General features: G+C 56.0%; 1 protein-coding gene across 3 annotated transcripts; it reads left to right on the top strand.

Annotated features, from left to right (window-relative positions):
• Positions 1-923: 923 nt before the first annotated feature.
• Positions 924-16,674, top strand: GAA (alpha glucosidase). Of its 3 annotated transcripts, none has more exons than XM_081575752.1 (20): positions 924-982; positions 3,636-4,303; positions 5,534-5,679; positions 6,597-6,762; positions 6,845-6,941; positions 7,422-7,541; positions 7,615-7,733; positions 7,819-7,950; positions 8,894-9,004; positions 9,465-9,578; positions 9,673-9,757; positions 10,174-10,306; positions 10,685-10,818; positions 11,964-12,115; positions 12,281-12,429; positions 13,626-13,767; positions 14,157-14,300; positions 14,729-14,893; positions 15,170-15,322; positions 15,721-16,674. In XM_081575752.1, the coding sequence occupies exons 2-20, from the start codon at positions 3,797-3,799 to the stop codon at positions 15,778-15,780; spliced, it is 2,829 nt and encodes a 942-aa protein (XP_081431878.1). In that variant the 5' UTR covers positions 924-982; positions 3,636-3,796; the 3' UTR covers positions 15,781-16,674. The 3 variants fall into 3 exon arrangements, with proteins under 3 accessions (XP_081431878.1, XP_081431880.1, XP_081431879.1); XM_081575754.1 differs by having other exon boundaries at positions 10,189-10,306; XM_081575753.1 differs by having other exon boundaries at positions 3,782-4,303; positions 10,189-10,306.
• The last annotated feature ends 2,450 nt before the right edge of the window (positions 16,675-19,124 follow it).

Raw genomic sequence — 19,124 nt, forward strand, 5'->3', positions numbered from 1 at the left:
CTGGAGAAGGGATAGGCTACCCATTCCAGCATTTTTTGGCTTCCCTTGTGGCTCAGCTGGTAAAGAATCCGCCTGCAATGCGGGAGAACTGGGTTTGATCCCTGGGTTGGGAAGATCCCCTGGAGAAAGGAAAGGCTACCCACTCCGGTATTCTGGCCTGGAGAATTCCATGAACTGTATAGTCCATGGGGTTGCAAAGAGTGGGACACAACTGAGAGACTTTCACTTTCACTTCAGGTGGCACTAGTGGTAAAGAACATGCCTGCCAATGCAGGAGATGGAAGAGACGCAGGTTCGATCTCTGAGTCAGGAAGATCCCCTGGAGCAGGGCATGGCAACCCACTCCAGTATTCTTGCCTGGAGAATCCCGTGGACAGAGGAGCCCGGCAGTCTACAGTTCATGAGGTCGCAAAGAGTCAGACACCACTGAAGCAACTTAGCTCATAGTTGCTTTACAATGTTGTGTTAGCTTCTTGCAGTACAAGCTTGCTCCTCTTAACACGAGCCTTTTCTCAATGTATGAAAGTACCTTGTCATTGAACGTTTTCATGACAGTAGGTTTTATGGGTTATGACAACATTTTCCTTTCAGAAAAAGCTTAAGTTGCTTCCAAATTTTCGGCCTCTGGGTGCTAAACTCGCAGTCAGGCCTCTGGAGTGGCCTGGTGGGCTCTAGAACGCGGAGGGCTCGCTCACTCGGGGGTGTCACGCCCTCCCCGGATCGCAAAAGGCGAGGCCAGGCCTCTCCCCAGAACCCTGTCTCCTGCAGTGCGCATGGCCCCTGGGCCGCTCCCACTTTTCAGGGTCGCCGAAGCCAAGAGGGCGAGGATGCCCCTGCGCGCCCCACCACCAGAGGGCGCACGCCGGGAGCCGAGCACTCACCAAGGGCGCCTGCGCAGGGGGACTGTCACGTGACTCGCCGCCACTGCGCCGCGGGCGCTGGATCCCGAGGTCGCCGCTGCGGCCGTCGCGCGTGCGCGGAGGTGAGCCGGCCCGACTGCTGGGCTGGGGCTGCGGGTGGTCCCAGCGAGTGGCGGGCCGGGGAGGTCCGCGGCAACCCCTACAGACTGGAGGCTTGGCGGGTCCAGGCAGTCGTCAAGCCAGAGAAGGGAGGGGTCGATCGATAGAAGGGTTGGTCGTCAGTGCTTTCCTTTTGGAGAAGTTGAGGGCATCGTGCCAGGGCCGCGCGCCAGCGGTCAGCAGTGACGACAGTGCCCTCAGTAACATAGGGACCCCGAAAGCTCCACGGTACCCACTCATTGCCCCCGAGCTGGGCGAGGAAGGCTGTGCTTGCCCACATTCACAGGGAGGAAGCTGAGGCACGGAAGGTTTAAAATCCTTTAGCTGCCTCTGCCGGTGGTGGAACTGGGCTCTGAACCAAGCTTGTCCGTACCGCCACCGTGGCCTGGGGAGCAGTGGTTCAAAGTCACAGCCCAGAAAACGGGGCGACAGGCCCTCCGGGGCGCCACTTGACCTATTGATCGCCAGTCCTTCCGCATTTTTCTCTAAATTGTAAGTGCCGTGAGTGGAGACTTTCCCCATTGTAGGATCTCTTCCCCCTTCTGGACTGTCTTCCCCGTCTCTAAAATGCAAACAGGGAAGGGGTGGGGTGCTGCCCTGGCTGTGCCACTGGCCACCTCTTCAGCTTCTGAAGTCTGGGTGGGAAGGGCCAAGACCTTCCACTATGAGTTCCCCAAGTTTCTGAATCGTCACGATCACAGATGTGTCTGGCAGACTGAAGTGGAGCTGGGACACTGTGTGGTATAAAAAATAGATATTTATCCCCAGTCTTTGTCCCCACTTCCTGACACACAGCTCCTAAAGACCCTAGAATCTTGGTGGTGACAAGAGTGTCTGTTTCATGCTAATGAGACGACCGGGGCTTGCAAACAGCTTCAGAATGGGGGCTAGTCCCCAGAAGGACCAAGGCAGGATTCCAGAGTGGGAACTTTCACTTGGCCTCACTCCCTAGAGCGGAGGCTGGTAATTAAGTTAATTACCAGTGGTCAGTGATCTCATCATTTCGTGCCTACATAATAAAACCCTAAACTAGTTGGGGTTTAGAGAGCTTCCAAGCTGGTTTTGTTGCTCAGAGGGTGGCCAGCCCAGAGAGGGCATAGAAGCTGAACACCCCTTCTCCATACCTTGCCCTCTGGGTATTCCTAGGTTGTATCTTTTATAATAAACAAGTAACAGAATTAAAGTGCTTTCCTGAGTTCTGTGAGTTGTTCTAGCCAGTTATTGAACCTGAGGTGAGGGGTGTTATGTGAACCCTGGAATTTATAGCCGCGTGGTCAGAAGTGCGAGTGACAATCTGGAACACGCAGTTAGTGTCTGAGGTGGGGGAAGCTTCATGGGACTGAGCCCTCAACCTGTACGGTCTTTGCTAATCCAGGAGTTCTTGTCAGAATTGAATTGAATTGAATTGCTGGACACGCGGCTGGTGTCCAGACAAGGGAAGAATTGGTTGGTGTGAAAAATCCCCACACTTTTGGTGTCAGAAGTGTTGTGAATGAAAACAGTTTGCTCTTATACCTAACATACTGGTGAAGTATGGTGGCCAGAACGTTCCAGGTGACTGACCGGTCTGTGTCTGGGACAGGCTCAGACTCTCAGTGACGTGGGTGCACTTCTGCTGGTGGGTGACTTCCCCCCAGTATCTGCATGTTTCCAGAGGCTGTGAGAATGCAGCTCACAGACCTCCTGCCACAAGGAGCTTTGCTGACAGAGGTTCCGCTCCTGTGCCCTGAAATCATCGCTGCCATCTCCTGCAAGGGGCCACCTCCTGGCCCTTAACACTAGGGCAGGCTTCTTCTGGGAGACCTGGACCCCTCTAAGGACCAGCTTTGGCTTGAGGACCCCCAGTACCATGGCCTTGCCCAACCTTCCTTAACCTGCATAACAGTCTGGGGCTCTGGGACCCACCACCCTCCTGTGGGGTCAGGAAGGTGGGTATGTGTGGATGGTCTCAGCCTCTCTGCCAACCTCCCCATTTTCTCTCAAGCAGATAAAAAGGATTCCCCGAGTAAAATCCTTGCATGTTTAGTCCCGTATCCATGGCTGCTGCTCCTCAGAGGAGCTGGACAAACAATGTTCCTTACATAAAGATAAGCTAGATGCAGGTAATACCAGCCTTAGCACCAGAGTCACCAGAGCGAGGCTCCAGTGCAGTGGCTGTGGCAGAGACCCACACCCAGACCCCGCATGGGCAGGTTTCTCGCACACCTGACGGCAGGGGCCGGGAGGGGCTCCACCTGCCAAGTCCTGGAGGCCAGGCCTCTCTCCTGTGCTTGGCTGTCCCTGAGTGTTGCCCTGAGTTGTGGTGCCCAAGACCCCTCAGAGGCTGTATCCACGTCCAGGTCAGCAGAGAGGGACAGAGAGAGGGCGTGCTTCCGCCCCATTGGCCAAGACTTAATCACCTCGGCCACAGTCTTCATACAAGAGCGGGACTGACTCCATCTACTGTGGGAACTTGTTCTGCTTGATCTGTCACATGGGTCTTTGTTATTAAGTCATTTTTACAAACATTCTAGACGGGTTAATTTGTGACATATTAGAAGACTTCACAATGCACAGAATTCTGAAACTCCTTATTTGGGACTTTTCTCTCCTTTCCCTTTATCCTCCCTCCCCCAGGTCTGCCCTCACTCACTTCCACCCTGGGTGCTGTTCGGCTAGCCCCACGTTCAAGTCTGGAAGCTGCTTTGAGAGTCTCCTGAGGTCCTGGGCATTCCCTCCTGCTGTCCCGTTGAGCCTGGTTCTTCTGTCTGCCTACTTCGCAGATCCACTGCCCACCCATGATGAGGTGGCCGCCCTTCTCCTGCCCCCTGCTGGGTGTCTGTGCCCTCCTCACCGTGGCCCTCCTGGGGCACATTCTGCTTCATGACTTGGAGGTGGTCCCCCGAGAACTACGAGGCTTCTCCCAAGACGAGATTCACCAAGCTTGCCAGCCAGGAGCCAGCAGCCCAGGATGCCGTGGCAGCCCCAGGGCAGCACCCATACAGTGCGACCTGCCTCCCAACAGCCGCTTCGACTGTGCCCCAGACAAGGGCATCACCCAGCAGCAGTGTGAGGCCCGCGGCTGCTGCTACGTGCCTGCAGAGTGGCCTCCGGATGCCCAGATGGGGCAGCCCTGGTGCTTCTTCCCTCCCAACTACCCCAGTTACAGGCTGCAGAACCTGACCACCACTGAGACAGGGTACATGGCCACCCTGACCCGTGCCGTCCCGACCTTCTTCCCCAAGGACATCATGACCTTGAGGCTGGACGTGTTGATGGAGACCGAGAGCCGACTCCACTTCACGGTGGGCAGGATGGGGGCCAGGGGCTGGGCAGGGGCAGAGAGAGTGTGTGGACAGTGGACGAAGATGGATTCTGCTGTGCTTAGTGGCTCAGTTGTGTCTGACTCTTTGTGACCCCATGGACTGTAGCCCGCCAGGCTCCTCTGTCCATGAGGATTCTCCAGGCAAGAATACTGGAGTGGGTTGCCATGCCCTCCTTCAAGGGATATTCCCAGCCCGGGGACTGGACCCAGGTCTCCTGCATTGCAGGTGGATTCTTTAGCATCTGAGCCACCAGGGAAGCCCGAAAACAGACTCTGTGGAGTGTTTATTTATGCATAGATTTGTATTGTACCCTCACCCAGAGTCTGGGTGTGAGCAGACATGGCACCTACATTCAGGGGATAGTGGGTCACTAAGACAGTGACTGGGAGGTTCTAGGAGTGTTCTAGAGGACAGGGCTTAAAGTGAGGTGGTAGGAGGTTAGGTGACCCCCAGGAAGTGACATCCCACCTGGGACCTGAAGTAGGAGGCAGGAAGGGGGACAGTGGGAAGGGAGGAAGTGGGGACGTTCCAGCAGCGGGCAGTGGGATCCCAGCCGCTGAGGGCAGGGCCTCTTGTCTGATTCATTCCCAGCCCCTGGGACAGTGTCTGGCACATAGCAGGTGCTCGGTAAAAACTTGTCAACTGAATGAATGTCCAGACACAAAGGTGAGAGAGCCTGCAGCACACAGTTCAGTAATACTGAGTTATTTTAACAAAGTAATTAACAACAGCCGTGAATTACTGAGTGATGACTGTGTACCAAACAACGGTTGGGTGATCTTATTATGTTTTCACATTCACCCTATGACTCGGAATGCCAGGCAGAAAAACCTTGCCAGATTCAGCAAATAAAAGTACAATTTTGAATTTCAGATAACTGAGAAGTTAGTCTCTTTCTTTTTTTTTTTTTAGCATAAGTATGTCCCATAAAATATCTAGGACATATCAATACTAAAAACAATTGTGTATCTGAAACCCAGATTTCCCGGTGTTCTCTATTTTACCTGGCAGCCCACAGGAGGTGCTTTCCTGGCCTCAGGAAACTGAGGCTCAGGGGTGTGAACTAGTCTGTGCATACCTCCACACTCTGTGTGGCTGCCCTGGGACTTGAACTGACCCCTCTCTCCTCTGGAGGGTGAAGGATGGAGTGGACAGGTGTTAGGGGCGGCCAGCCACCAAGGGCCTCATGACACTATTCTCATCCTCTAGATCAAAGATCCCGCCAACAGGCGCTATGAGGTGCCTTTGGAGACCCCGCGTGTCCGCAGCCAGGCGCCGTCCACACTCTACAGTGTAGAGTTCTCGGAGGAGCCCTTTGGGGTGGTCGTGCAGCGGAAGCTGGATGGACGGGTGCTGTGAGTGCCTAGTCTCTGTGCACCGCCCCCCCCAATCCAGGTGGGAGGGCCAGGGAGCTGGAGGGCATTGTCCCTGACCCTGTTGTGGTCCACCCTCCTGCTCTGGCCTCCTTGCTGTTCGTGGCCCCCGGGGACCCTGGTGCTCACTGTTCCCTGCACCCGAGCCCTCAAAGGCCCCCTACCCACACTGTCCACCCCAGGGAGGCCCACTGGGAGTGATTTTCCCCAGGGGACACTTGGCAACAGCTGGAGACATTGTGACCACCAGGGCGGGGATGCAGGGATTCCACTCAGCTCCCCACAGCACACAGGACAGCCCAGAACACAAAGGGATCAGCCAAAACGTCAGCAGTGCTTCGGCTGAGAAACCCTGTCCAGGCTAAAGGGGCATCCCCACTCCAGGGAACACCCCCTACTCTGCTTTATTATTTATTTATTACATAGTACACATCAATATGGGCTTCCCTAGTAGCTCAGCCAGTAAAGAATCTGCCTGCAATGTGGGAGACCTGGGTTTGATCCCTTGGTTGGGCAGATCCCTTGGAGGAGGGCATGGCAACCCACTCCAGTATTCTTGCCTGGAAAGTCCTCATGGACAGAGGAGCCTGGTGGGCTACAGTCCACGGGGTCAGAGTCGGACGTAACTGAGCGACTAACCACAGCACATATCAATTTATCAGACACTGCAGTTATTAACTTGTCTCATCCTTTTTCTTGACTCTGTGGAACCTCGCAGTGCCCTAACTGCCCCTGACTGGGCAGCTCCATGAAGTCTGGGAGCAGTTGGGCCCTCCTGGGAGGTAGTACTCAGGGCCACAACTCCCGGGACTGGAAGAGTTTTGGGCAGCACCCGCTTGTGGTCAAGGCTCACGGGGCTGTTGGCTTCTCATGCGAGGCCACCTGGTCTCTTCTGGCAGGCTGAACACCACGGTGGCCCCCTTGTTCTTTGCGGACCAGTTTCTGCAGCTGTCCACCTCCCTGCCGTCCCAGCACATCACAGGCCTTGCCGAACACCTTGGGTCCCTGATGCTCAGCACCAACTGGACCAAGATCACCCTCTGGAACCGGGACATCGCCCCCGAGGTAAAGGGGTGGTAGAAGGGGGTCTGGGATTAGAGGGGCCTCATGGGCTAGGACGTAAAGTGGGGTGTCTGCCATATCCCAGCCCAACGTGAACCTGTACGGATCTCACCCTTTCTACCTGGTCCTGGAGGATGGCGGGTCGGCTCACGGGGTCTTCCTGCTGAACAGCAACGCCATGGGTAAGCATGGGGGCACTGGGGCCCTCCACATCTCCTGGCCAGTTCTGCTTCTAAGCCCCCAGCCAGGGTTTCCCTGGTGCAGCTACACCCCCTCCTACCTTGAGGGGCCTAGGGTTCTCTGTACCTGCCTGACAGGCTGCAGGTCTCAGAGGAGGCGGCAGGGGATTAGGCCTTGTACACTCTGTGAGAAATGACCAGTGGGCCGTGGCCTCTGCCAGCTCTATCCTTCAGTGCCCTTAAGGTGGGACCTGTGGTGTGAGGAGGGGGACTAAGGCCAAAAAGGGGGGCCTCAGGCTGCTTAGCACCTTCCTGTCCTGCTCCAAGTCTCTCAGTGAGCTGGGCTCAGAGTGAGTGTCCTGGCCCCCCGGCTCCCTGCGGAAAGACCTCTCCAGCAGGTGTTTGGCCCATTGGTGCAGCACTGAAGGCCCTGGGGAAGAGAGGTGAGTATTTGTCCCTGAGCCGCAAGGCTGCTTCCTCCAGATGTGGTCCTGCAGCCCAGCCCAGCCCTCAGCTGGAGGTCGACAGGTGGGATCCTGGACGTGTACATCTTCCTGGGCCCGGAGCCCAAGAGCGTGGTGCAGCAGTACCTGGACGTCGTGGGTAGGCCTCGCCCTGGCCCCGGCTGCTCCCTCCCCAGCTCCTCCTGCCCACTCACGGTCGCCTTGGCCCCCAGGCTACCCGTTCATGCCGCCGTACTGGGGCCTGGGCTTCCACCTGTGCCGCTGGGGCTACTCCACCACCGCCATCACCCGCCAGGTCGTGGAGAACATGACCAGGGTCTACTTCCCCCTGGTGAGTGCTGGGGAGGGGCCTGGGACCCATTGGGGGGGTGGGAGTAGCGAGCCTGGGCCCCGACCACCCTGTGCTGTGGCTGCAGGACGTCCAGTGGAACGACCTTGACTACATGGACGCCAAACGGGACTTCACTTTCAACAAGGACCACTTTGGGGACTTCCCAGCCATGGTGCGGGAGCTCCACCAGGGCGGTCGGCGGTACATCATGATCGTGGTGAGTGCCCCTTCTCTCCTGTGCCACGCGGAGCAGGCTCTTTTGGAAGCCGAGGGTCCCAGCGTCTAGTGGCTCCAATTCTCAGTGGCATCGTCCTTGACTTGCCGTGGGCACGGAGGACATTTCTGAGGGTCTTTGGTATTGAGGGAATATCAGTTTTATAGACTTGGCCTTTATGGTCCAGTGATGTCCCTGGAAATGTGTCTTTGCTCAAGATCCTTGCAGCTGTTAAGTTACTTGAACCACTGAAAGCAAGTGGTAAGAAAGGCATCACTCAGCTGACACCACTCAGCTCTGGGTGGGCCAGGTGGAGCTGTGTGCCGGGGCAGCTGGAACCACAGAGGCTCCATGAGACCCCTGCCTTTCCTCCCTGCGGTCAGCTCTGCCCTGTGGGGAGCAGGGCAGGCTCTGAGTGGTTCAGCATGAAGACACACTTCCCTAGGCCAGTCCCCGCAGCCAGAGGGGTGCAGTTCGGGCTGTACAGCTTGTGGGGGGTGCCCAGAGGAGGAGGTGGGGTGGGGGAGCTGAGAAAACCAAGTGATCGCCACTGTGGATTCCCCTCAAGAGAGGAAATCCATTTGGAATTGGGCTGATGGTTATTTCCATCCTTGCGGCCCCTCTGAAGGGAGCAGCATCCAGGGTCACTCAGAGCAAGGAGGGCAGGTGCAGACCTTTTCTTTTTTTAAATTTCTAAATGAAATAAATGGTCGTTGTAGAACATTTGTGAAATTCCGGGCCCTTCGAGCAAAAGTAACGCCTGCATCCAGGTGCTCCCTGTTTGGCCTTCCGGGGGCGGGTCTCGTGTACCTCCGCGCACAGCTTGTTGACTCACATGAAGCCGCATCCACTTCTGCTTTGCTAACATTTAGGGAGAGCATTTTCCCAGCGATGGGGCCAAGGTTTCGGGGGTTTCCTTCTCATCCTGACCAGTTTCTCTCTCCAGGATCCTGCCATCAGCAGTTCAGGCCCTGCTGGGACCTACCGACCCTACGACGAGGGTCTGAGGCGGGGAGTCTTCATCACCAATGAGACTGGGCAGCCACTGATTGGGCAGGTACAGTGGGGCCTGGGGGGTGAGGGGGGGAAAGAGGGATCTCCGGCCAGTGGTACTGAAGGCGGGGTTCACAGCTGGGGGTGACAGTGGCTTCTGACAAGGTAGGCCACCTAGAATCCTTGTGTCAGGGGTGTTTGCAGGCAGTTCAGACGCGCGCTCCAAAGCTCCTCAGGGAGACCTCAGAGTCCTGTACATCCTCTGGGTCCCCAGGGGCTTCCCAGGGTGGGGGGTGCGGGGGTGCATCCAGAAGAGTCCCTACTTCTTCCCCAGGGCAAGCCCAGAACCAGGAGGAAGGCTCCCAGGAGTGTGGATTCCAGGGCCTTTCCCCATGCTCCTCCCCCTTGCAGTCCACCCACCTCTAGGAGAGATGAGTGAGGCTGCAGCCCTGCCCGCAGCTGGTTTGCCCAGGGCCTCCGTGCAGGCTCCAGGGGCCCCGTCTGCCCTTTGACCTCTTGCCCAGGTGTGGCCCGGACTCACCGCCTTCCCCGACTTCACCAACCCCGAGGCCCTTGACTGGTGGCAGGACATGGTGACCGAGTTCCACGCCCAAGTGCCCTTCGATGGCATGTGGATCGTGAGTGTGGCCCTGCCCCTGGGTGGCCTGTGGCTTGGGGACAGGCCCGACGCCCTGCACCAAGTAGGATGCCCACCCTGGTTCTCTCTCACAGGATATGAACGAGCCATCCAATTTCGTGAGGGGCTCAGTGGATGGCTGCCCAGACAACAACCTGGAGAACCCGCCCTACATGCCAGGTGAGCTGCCCCCCGATCCCTGCCTGCCTCCACTCGCCTGTTCCAGCACTAGTCAGCTGGGGATTTAATAGCTCAAATCAAGGGATTTCCCTTCTCTGGTTTGGGAGGCTTGAAGCCCTGGTATCTGAGAAGCTGATGGACAGCAGGAGCCTGGGACGTGCTAGGGAAGCCTCAGGAGTGAGGTTCATGTGGGGGTGACCCCAGCCACGTGATGTTGACCGGGCATGTGCTGCTAAGGCGAGACCCTTTGGAGAGGGTGCTCCAGGCGCAGCTGGTTCAGGAGCAGGCAGACGTGAAGTCTGGGTCTGCAGAGGCCAGGCTGTGGCACCACCTCGTGCCACAGGTGGTACCAGGTCCCAAGGGGCTCAAGGATGTGGGGGACACCAGCCTGCTGGGCGGAGGCTCCAAGGAAACAGCCCCCTCTCTTCCAGGGGTGGTTGGCGGGACCCTCCGGGCAGCCACCATCTGCCCTTCCAGCCACCAGTTCCTGTCCACACACTACGATCTGCACAACCTGTATGGGCTGACCGAAGCCTTCGCCTCCCACAGGTGAGGGGCCAGGGTGGGGGACGGAGAGAAGGAAGCCCAGGTTCCTCCCAGAGCCCCTGCCACCCCCATTCTAACCCCTCTTGCCCTCTGCTCCATGCCTGGTGCCTCAGAGGAAGGGCATGGTGACGAGACAGGGAGGCCAGGGCTGGTCAGGACCTCTGGCTTCCTTGAGCTTCAAGGGATGTTTGTCCACCCTGGGACATGTGCATTTTGAGGGTAAGTTGGGTGGCAGGGCTGGCTGCCCGGCAGACACGGGCGGAGGCCTCGGCTATCCGGCTCCTTGCTCCCAGCCCGCCCTCCCTGCTGCACTGCCAGGCGCTCTTGCCGGCAGTGATGGGGTTCCTGGTGACCCCACTCAGCACACCTCTCTCCACCCAGGGCCCTGGTGAAGGCTCGAGGGACACGTCCCTTCGTGATCTCTCGCTCAACCTTCTCTGGCCACGGCCGATACTCCGGCCACTGGACGGGGGATGTGTGGAGCAACTGGGAGCAGCTTTCCTACTCCGTGCCAGGTGAGTACACCTGTCAGGAGGTGGGGCAAGGAGGGGAGGGTGGGCCCCTCTCCAGGGGAGTTTGTCCAGAGCCAGGTCCTCAGAGAGATGCTGCTGTGATGGGGTGGGGCCTGCCGCCAACACCTGTGAGTGGGCTCACCTGTGCAAATCAGCTACCTGTGCGAGCGGGCTCACCTGTGGTGCCCCTCTTCCCAGCATCCCATCTTGGATTCATGCTTTGTTAGAACATCCCTTCTGATGACCACATTCTGAATTGCGTGAAAACTGCGTCTGAGCTCAGTCCAAAGGGCGCCCCCACCCCTGTTGTCTCAGTGCCTGGCTCCACCTTGCAAAGAGAATTTTGATTTTTGTTCCAAGAGCTCTGATGCTGCAGACGTCTTAGGCCCAGGGATGGCTCAGGAGCACTGGGGAGAGGGGAGAGGTGACCCCCTGAGGTCACAGCTGAAGAGAGCCCCCACCAAACCCTCCAGCCTGGAAGTGCTTTCCTAGTCACAGGCTCGCTTCCATGTGTGATGGGTATGTGACGTCGCGTATGTGACGTCCTGCCGAGCTGAGTCCATTCTTCCTTCACAAAGCCGCTGCTGGCTCTGCCCACGGGTGCTGACTGGCTCTGATTTTCATCCTGGGGCCAGCGTGGCGGGTCGGGCCTGAATCCTGTTTAACTTTTGCCATTTCAATTGTGTCTTAGTGTAGGTCTGTTTGTGTTCATCTTGTTTGGGACCCTCTGTGTTTCCTGTATCTGATTCCTTCTTCTGATAAGGAAATCAGTCATGGTGGATCAGGGCCCACCCTGATGTCCTCAACCTGATTATGTCTGCAGTGACCCTATTTCCAAATGTGGTTACATTCCCAGCAACTGGGGATTAGGACTAGAACTTAACCTTTGTGCAGAGGGGAGAGGGGGGATTCAATTCATCCCTGATCAATCTAGTTTGCCCTGCACACCCTAGGTGTTAAGGGAGCAGATACAGCTGGTTGTTCTGCTGAAACCATGAGTGCAGGATGCACCAGCCATCGGGTGGGGGCTGGGTGGGAGGGTCTTTGGGAGGGATCCTCCTCCCTCACCAGTTCATCAGACACGTCTGTCAGGCTCCTGGTCTGGTCCGGCTGTGGCATCTGCAGACGTGTCTGACTCTGCCCTCCAGAAATCCTGCTCTTCAATATGCTGGGGGTGCCCCTGGTGGGGGCCGACATCTGTGGCTTCCTGGGCAACACCTCGGAGGAGCTGTGTGTGCGCTGGACCCAGCTGGGGGCCTTCTATCCCTTCATGCGGAACCACAATTCCCTGAACAGCCAGGTAGGGCGGGGACGGCAGGGGAGGCTGTGCCCTGGAGAACGCCACTTTCTGTGCCAGGGAGCCCAGCCTTGGCTGGCCCCGAAGTGCCAGGTCTCCTGGGGTAGGGGGAACCTGGGGGACTGCCACCCCAGATGCCAGGTGCTTCCACCACTCCCTCCACCGCAGCCGCAGGAACCGTACAGGTTCAGCGAGACGGCGCAGCAAGCCATGAGGAAGGCCTTCACCCTGCGCTACGTGCTGCTGCCCTATCTCTACACGCTATTCCACGGGGCCCACGTCAGAGGCGAGACAGTGGCCCAGCCCCTCTTCCTGGAGTGAGTGCCTGGGTTGGGAGCGATGGCCTCAGGCCCACTGACCCCAGGGCAGCCACCCTCCTGCGTTGGGTGTTCCAGGCACCAAGAGGAAGGAGGTGGCAGCAAAATCTGGGCCCTCCCCGCCGAGGTACCCCCTGCACCCCCAGTTCCCACCCACTGGATTCCAGTTCAGGGCTGGGAGCCCTCGATAATAGAAAATCCCATGATGAACACTGAGTACAGACCAGGCCTCCCAGATGGCAAAATAAGTTGTAAGTCTACCGTGATTGAATCTGTTTGGGGCTTAAGGTAGTAAGACCACCAAAGAAATCCAATAGCTATCCCCCAGATAGGACTCGGTATGCCTGAGAAGTTACCATCCTGTAAAATGGCTGCTCGAATCAGAGGGTTAAAGGGTTTCTTAGTAGTGTGGTAATTAGTAAGCTATTTGCAAAAATCTATTTTCCTCTCATCTCATACAAACTTAAATTCCAGATGAATTAAATGTCAAAAATTAAGCCATAGAAAAAGCCCCAGGAAACAGAAGTCCATGTTTCCCTCTGCTCTGGCAGGAGAGGGCTTTCTAAGCATCCAAAGCAAAAAGCAAAGGAAGGAAGTTTAACTTAGAGAAAAAAAAATAACATTTCTCTGAACATGAACAGAAAAATAAACAGAAAACTGCTCTGAACATAGATTGTCAAGGCAAATGAATAGCAGAAAACCTTTGTGGCTCAGTTGATAAAGAATGTGCCTGCAATGCAGGAGACCAGGGTTCGATCCCTGGGTTGGGAAGATCCCCTGGAGAAGGGAAAGGCTACCCACTCCAGTATTCCGGCCTGGAGAATTCCATGGACTATACAGTACAGTCCATGGGGCTGCAGAGTCGGACATGACTGAGTGACTTTCACTTTGACTTGTCAACGACACTCTCCCTAATGTACAGAAACTCAGACCAAGTGTAAGACTAATATCAAGAACCAAATAAAACACATGGGCAAGAGCACAGTTTGCCAGTGAGAAATGTGAACAGGTCATGCTTGGATAATCAGTCAAGGAGAGGTTATTCTTGGCTCCTGCCTTGACTTCATTTGGCCAGAACCAGCTCTGCCACGTGTAACCCAGGTCCTTCAGCTCCTTTCCAAACCTCCCCACGGGCCCCCTGAGCCCACTGACCTCAGAGGTTACCAGACCACCCTGCCAGTCTTTCCTGTTTGAAGGTTCCCCGAGGACCCCAGCACCTGGACTGTGGACCGCCAGCTCCTGTGGGGGGAGGCCCTGCTCATCACCCCAGTGCTTGAGGCTGGGAAGGTTGAAGTCACTGGCTACTTCCCCCAGGGTACATGGTACGACCTGCAGACGGTGAGTCCTGGGGCCCTGAAGCCTGGTAGGATGGGGAAGATGGTGGAGGGGTCCTCCCTCTGGCACTGTTGGTAGGGAGGGGTCCTGGCTACATGAGGGCCCTCACCTGGAGCTGCTCCACCAGCATCATCTTGTGCGATCCTTGCAGGACCCATTTTCTAGATGGGGAAACTGAGGCTGGATGGGTGACTTGCCACCAAACTGAGCCAGGACTCCAGTTCTCCTGCTTCCACACTCCTGCCCCTTCTCCTATCCTCTGAGCAGCCCCACCCAAGCCCTGGCTCCAGCCTCTCACGCTCTGTCCCCACAGTCTCCGCTCTTGCCTCCCAAGAACAGCACAGGGTCTTGGCACTGCCCAGGACTCTTTGTGACATGACATCCTGCTCCAGGTACCAATGGAGGCCTTTGGCAGCCTCCCATCTCCTGCACCCCTCACATCTACCATCCACAGCAAGGGGCAGTGGGTGACGCTGTCCGCCCCGCTGGACACCATCAACGTACACCTCCGGGCTGGGCACATCATCCCTATGCAGGTACCTGGGCCGGGCCCCTGAGCCCATTCGTCCAGCCCTGGGGCTGCTGGGCCCCTGCATGCCTCTGTCCAGCTGGAGGCCCGCCCCCAGGGAGAGATGATGCTTCTGAGGGGTGAGGATGACCTGTGTTGGGGAAGGACACATCCCTGCACTGACTTGCTCCCAGGCCAGGCAGAGGGGAGGCCCTTCTAGAGCTTCCCTGGCCCTTCTCAGAAAACAGTCAGTCTGCAAACCTCCATGGGCCTTGTGTCCTCTGAGGTGTCCCCTTGGGTCAGGGTGGTCTCCACGGGCCTCCAGGCTACTTGGCCGTAGACTGTCCTGCAGATCTCGGTTTCTTCCACGGCACTATCCTAGCCTAACGTTCCTCACACCTGGGTTTGGAGGCCTCCACCATGCTTGGGACAGTGACGTGGGCCACCCCCTCCCAGGGCCCTGGCCTCACAACCACAGAGTCCCGCAAGCAGCCCATGGCCCTGGCTGTGGCCCTGACCACGAGAGGGGAGGCCCGAGGGGAGCTGTTCTGGGACGACGGGGAGAGCCTGGGAGTGCTGGACCGTGGGGACTACACACAGCTTATCTTCCTGGCCAAGAACGTGAGTCGGATCTGCCCAGGCTGGGGGCCACTTGGGGTGACTATCCTGACTCAGGAAAGCTACGCCTGGGGTCCTGGGATGGCTACCTGTCACCGGGTCAGCCAGACTGAAGGGGAGAAGAGCCTGTGGGCCAAGTGCCTTGACCAGAGTTCCCTGCACTGTGCCAGCATCCCAGGGGTTGCATGGGGTGTGCTGCCCAGAGACCCTGCCTGAGGGGGGCTTGCTGCCCTAGACCATCTGCTCACACCTCCGGTCCTGTCTCTCTGCTCCGGCCAGAACACCATTGTGAACGAGCTGGTGCACGTGAGCAGTGAGGGGGCCGGCCTGCAGCTGAGGAACGTGACCGTCCTGGGGGTGGCCACAGCCCCCCAGCAGGTCCTCTGCAACAGCGTTCCTGTCTCCAACTTCACCTTCAACCCTGACACGGAGGCAAGAGAGCCCACACTTGGGGCCAGAGGGCCTATCCCTGAGGGTGGGTGAGGGGGTGGGAGGTGTCCGCTGAGCTGGCATCATGGGACTCCCTGTCCAGCAGGGAGAGGACACTTGAGTGTTACAAGGGGCAGAGAGGAAGCTGAACTTCAGGGAAAAGTGGGAAGTTTAGCCCCCTACACATCTTTCCTCTGCCCGTGTCCACGTTGTTGGCCCCTGGTTAAAGGGCAGCTCTTTTCCAAAGCAGATTGAGGCGGCCACTGCCAAGAGTGCTGGGAGGAAACAGCAAGACTCCCAGGGGCTGAGCCAGGTGCCATGTCCACCGCCCACCCACATCCACAGGCTCCTGTCTGCCTCACTTCAGTTGCCAACCCAGTTTTCCTATTTCTTGTCCGCAGACTCTGGACATCCCTGTCTTGCTGACCATGGGAGAGCAGTTTGTCATCAGTTGGTCCTAACCCGGGGCCCAGTGGTGCGCTGCTCCCTTACAGACCTCCCCGTGGCCCAGCACTTGCACCCTCAGTCGGCGGCGTAGGGGCCTTGGGTCAGAAGCGCTTACCCCAAGGCACATGGCCCTGACGTCCGTGAACACCCAGATCTGCTTGTGAGTCTCTCCTGGGCTCTGGGCCAGCGGCTCATCTGAGTCGTCTGCCCAGATGCCAGTCAGATCAGTGCCCTGAGGGGTGCCCTGTACTGGAAATGTCTCCTGGAAGCTTTGCTCCTCTGTAGCCTGTCACTGCAATGTGTGTGCTGTCAGCCACCACTGCCCGCCTATGACGCAGAGGTGGTACCTGGGCGAGGTGGTACCTGCATCGCAAGGCCCTGCCTCGGTAGGGCCTGCTGCTGGGACCGGATGAAGGCACAGAACTGGGGGCTGCTGCAGACTGCTTTCTGGGCCGCTGCAGAGTTCACAGGACTCGGGGAACCCTCGATCTGAAGTGCAATTATTTTCAATAAAAGGATGCACCTGAAGGTCTTGACACAGAAGTAGGATTCCATCCTTGATGGGTCCTTGGACATTTCTGGGCAGAGTGTGCGTGCTCTCCTGTGCACTCTCAGAGCAGCGCCCTCACAGCCCATCACCTCACACCCGTTTTCCTCTCTCAGGTGACTGGAGAACAGTCAGCCAGGCCTGGTGTCAGTCACCTGGTGGGAGATGCATGCTCTCCCCAACCCTGCCCAAGGGCTCCGTGGACTAAAGCTGCTACGCCCACACTTCCGTTCCCAGGCAACCACTGGTCTGCTTTTGGTCACTATAAATCCATTTACATTTTTTGGAATTTTCTATAAATGGAATCATACAGCTTTTTTTTGGGGGGAGGCTAATATTAATCTAACTACTTTGAGGGTCATGCATGTTGTATGTGTGCTTTTTCATTGCCAAATAGTTTCCCGTGGTATGGAGGTGCCACATAGTTTATCAAATTTTAATGGTGTTAGGAGTGTTTCAGCCTTTTACTGTTAGGGATAAAGATGTGGTCAGCAGTCGTGGACCAGTGTGAACGGACATGTTTTCATTTCTCTTGAGCAAACACCAAGCATGATACGGTCAGGTCATATGGAGGGGGGGGGTGTGAATTGAACTGTTTTCCAAAGTGTGTGACCTGCTCTGTGCTCCTACCAGCTTCGCTGTGGCTTGGTCTGGTCTCTTCAATTTCTGCCATTCCAGTGACGGTGGATCTCATGGGTCTGATTTGTGTTCCTAATGACTGAAGATGGTGAGCATCTTTTCTTGGACTTATGTCACTCATGAATCTTCTTTGGTGAAGTGTCTGTTCAGGTATTTTGCCTATTTTTTACTTGGATTTGTTCCCCCGAGTTATAAAATAGTTTTTCCATTGCTACTGACAAATTACCACAATTTCCATGGTTTAAAATAACAGATTTATTCTATCACAGTTCTGTAGGTCAGAAGTTTGACTTGGTCTTGCCGGGCTAAAATCAGGTGTTAGCAGGGATGCTGCTTCCTCTCTGGAGGCTCCCGTGCTTATTCGGGTTGTTGGCAGAATTCAGTCTCCCGAGCATGGCTTGGGGCACTGAATCCAGCAACGAACGGTGAGCTGAATCCTCACCACTGAGACGCTCTCCTGCCTCTTCCATTACACCACTCTGACCCATGGTAGCCCTTCATCTCAAAATCTTTAATCTCACCTGCAAAGTCCCTCTGGCCATTTAATGTGGGATATTCACAGGTTCCAGGGATTAAGCTATGGGCATCTGGGGGTGGGGTGGGTGGGCTTCTCCCAATTTCTTAGAGTGAGAGCTACTCTCTAGTTGTGGTGTGTGGCTTCTCGTTATGGTGGCTGCTCTCCTTGGGGGGCACGGGTTCTAGTAGCTGCAGCTCCTGGGCTCTAGGGCACAGCCTTAAGTTTGCTCTGAGCCATGTGGGATCCTCCCGAATCAGGGGTCAAACCTATGTTTCCTGCATTGGTAGGCAGATTCTTTACCAGTGAGCCATCAGGGAAGCCCTCAGATGGATTTCTTAACAGAGACTCCTTATCTAGGACATATTCTTGCCCACAGCACTGACAGACAGTAATTCCTTGTTTATTTTCACTATTGTCTGAGGTCCTAAGGAAAAAATGGAAGTTGATAGACAGTTAGTAGCCCTCATACTTAGCCCTCAGTTCTGGGTTTGTCATGTTAGAACCCAATTCCCAGGTGGCGCTAGTGGTAAAGATCCTGCCTGCCAATGCAGGAGACTGACTCAAGAGTCACGGGTTCAATCCTTGGGTCAGGAAGATCCCCTGGAGAAGGAAATGGCAATCCAGCATTCTTGCCTGGAAAATTCCATGGACAGAGGAGCCTGGCAGGCTACAGTCCACGGGGTCACAAAAAGTTGGACACGAATAAGCAACTGAGCACACACTTGGGGGGACCATCATTCTACCTACACAAAAAATTCTTCGTATTTTCCAGTTTGTCTTTTGTCAACTATATGCTTTACAAGTATTTCCCCCCTTGCTCATACCCTTTTAATTTAGAGGAAGTGTTAGATTCCCCACCTGATTTTTGATACAGTTCACATACCACACAATTTACCACTTTAAAATGTACAATTCTGTACCTTTTAGTATATTCATAGAATCATGCAACCATACTTCTAGTTCCATTTCCATCATCCCCAAAGCAGCCCTGTACCCTTTAGCAGTCACTCCCCTTCAGCCCCCACAAAACCAGTTATCCAATGTCTCTATGGATTTACCAATTTAGGACATTTAACAGAAACAGAAGCACTTGTGTGGCCCTTGGTGACTGGCTTGTTCTACTCAGCCTATTTCAAGGTTCAAATTGCAACATATGCCAGCTCTTCATTCCCTCCTATTGCCAAACAGTATCCATCATGTGTACTTGCATCTTTCAGCTCAGTGGGCCTGTGGGTTATTTCCACACCAACACTTAGCCACCATGGGGAGCAGCTGAACCCACTTGGTCTGTGACACTAGCAGCCCCAGACACCCGCCCAAGAACCCCCACCCATGTGCATCAGTGCAAATAGGACATCACTCCCCAACCCCCAGAAGCCCCTGGTGATGCACACTCCTGTCCAGGCCTCCTCTCCTGGTGCCAGAGAACACTGGTGGGCACACCTGTGCAGCCTGCACTCCAGACTACTGCCGACGGCAGAGCAACTCCCTCGATGGGAAGTATCATTCCAGTGGCTCCTACTGCCCAAGAGCCCGGCTGCTTTCCAGAGTCTGTACCTACTACATGAACATCACGCACCCACATCTTCACCAACACTCAGAGCTAATGGTTACGAAACCTTTGGTAATCACATACCGCTTCTGAATCATCCCCA

The sequence above is a fragment of the Giraffa tippelskirchi genome, chromosome 3, assembly GCF_054371585.1.
Source record: "Giraffa tippelskirchi isolate mGirTip1 chromosome 3, T2T-mGirTip1v1.2.pri, whole genome shotgun sequence".
NCBI classification, from domain to species: domain Eukaryota; kingdom Metazoa; phylum Chordata; class Mammalia; order Artiodactyla; family Giraffidae; genus Giraffa; species Giraffa tippelskirchi.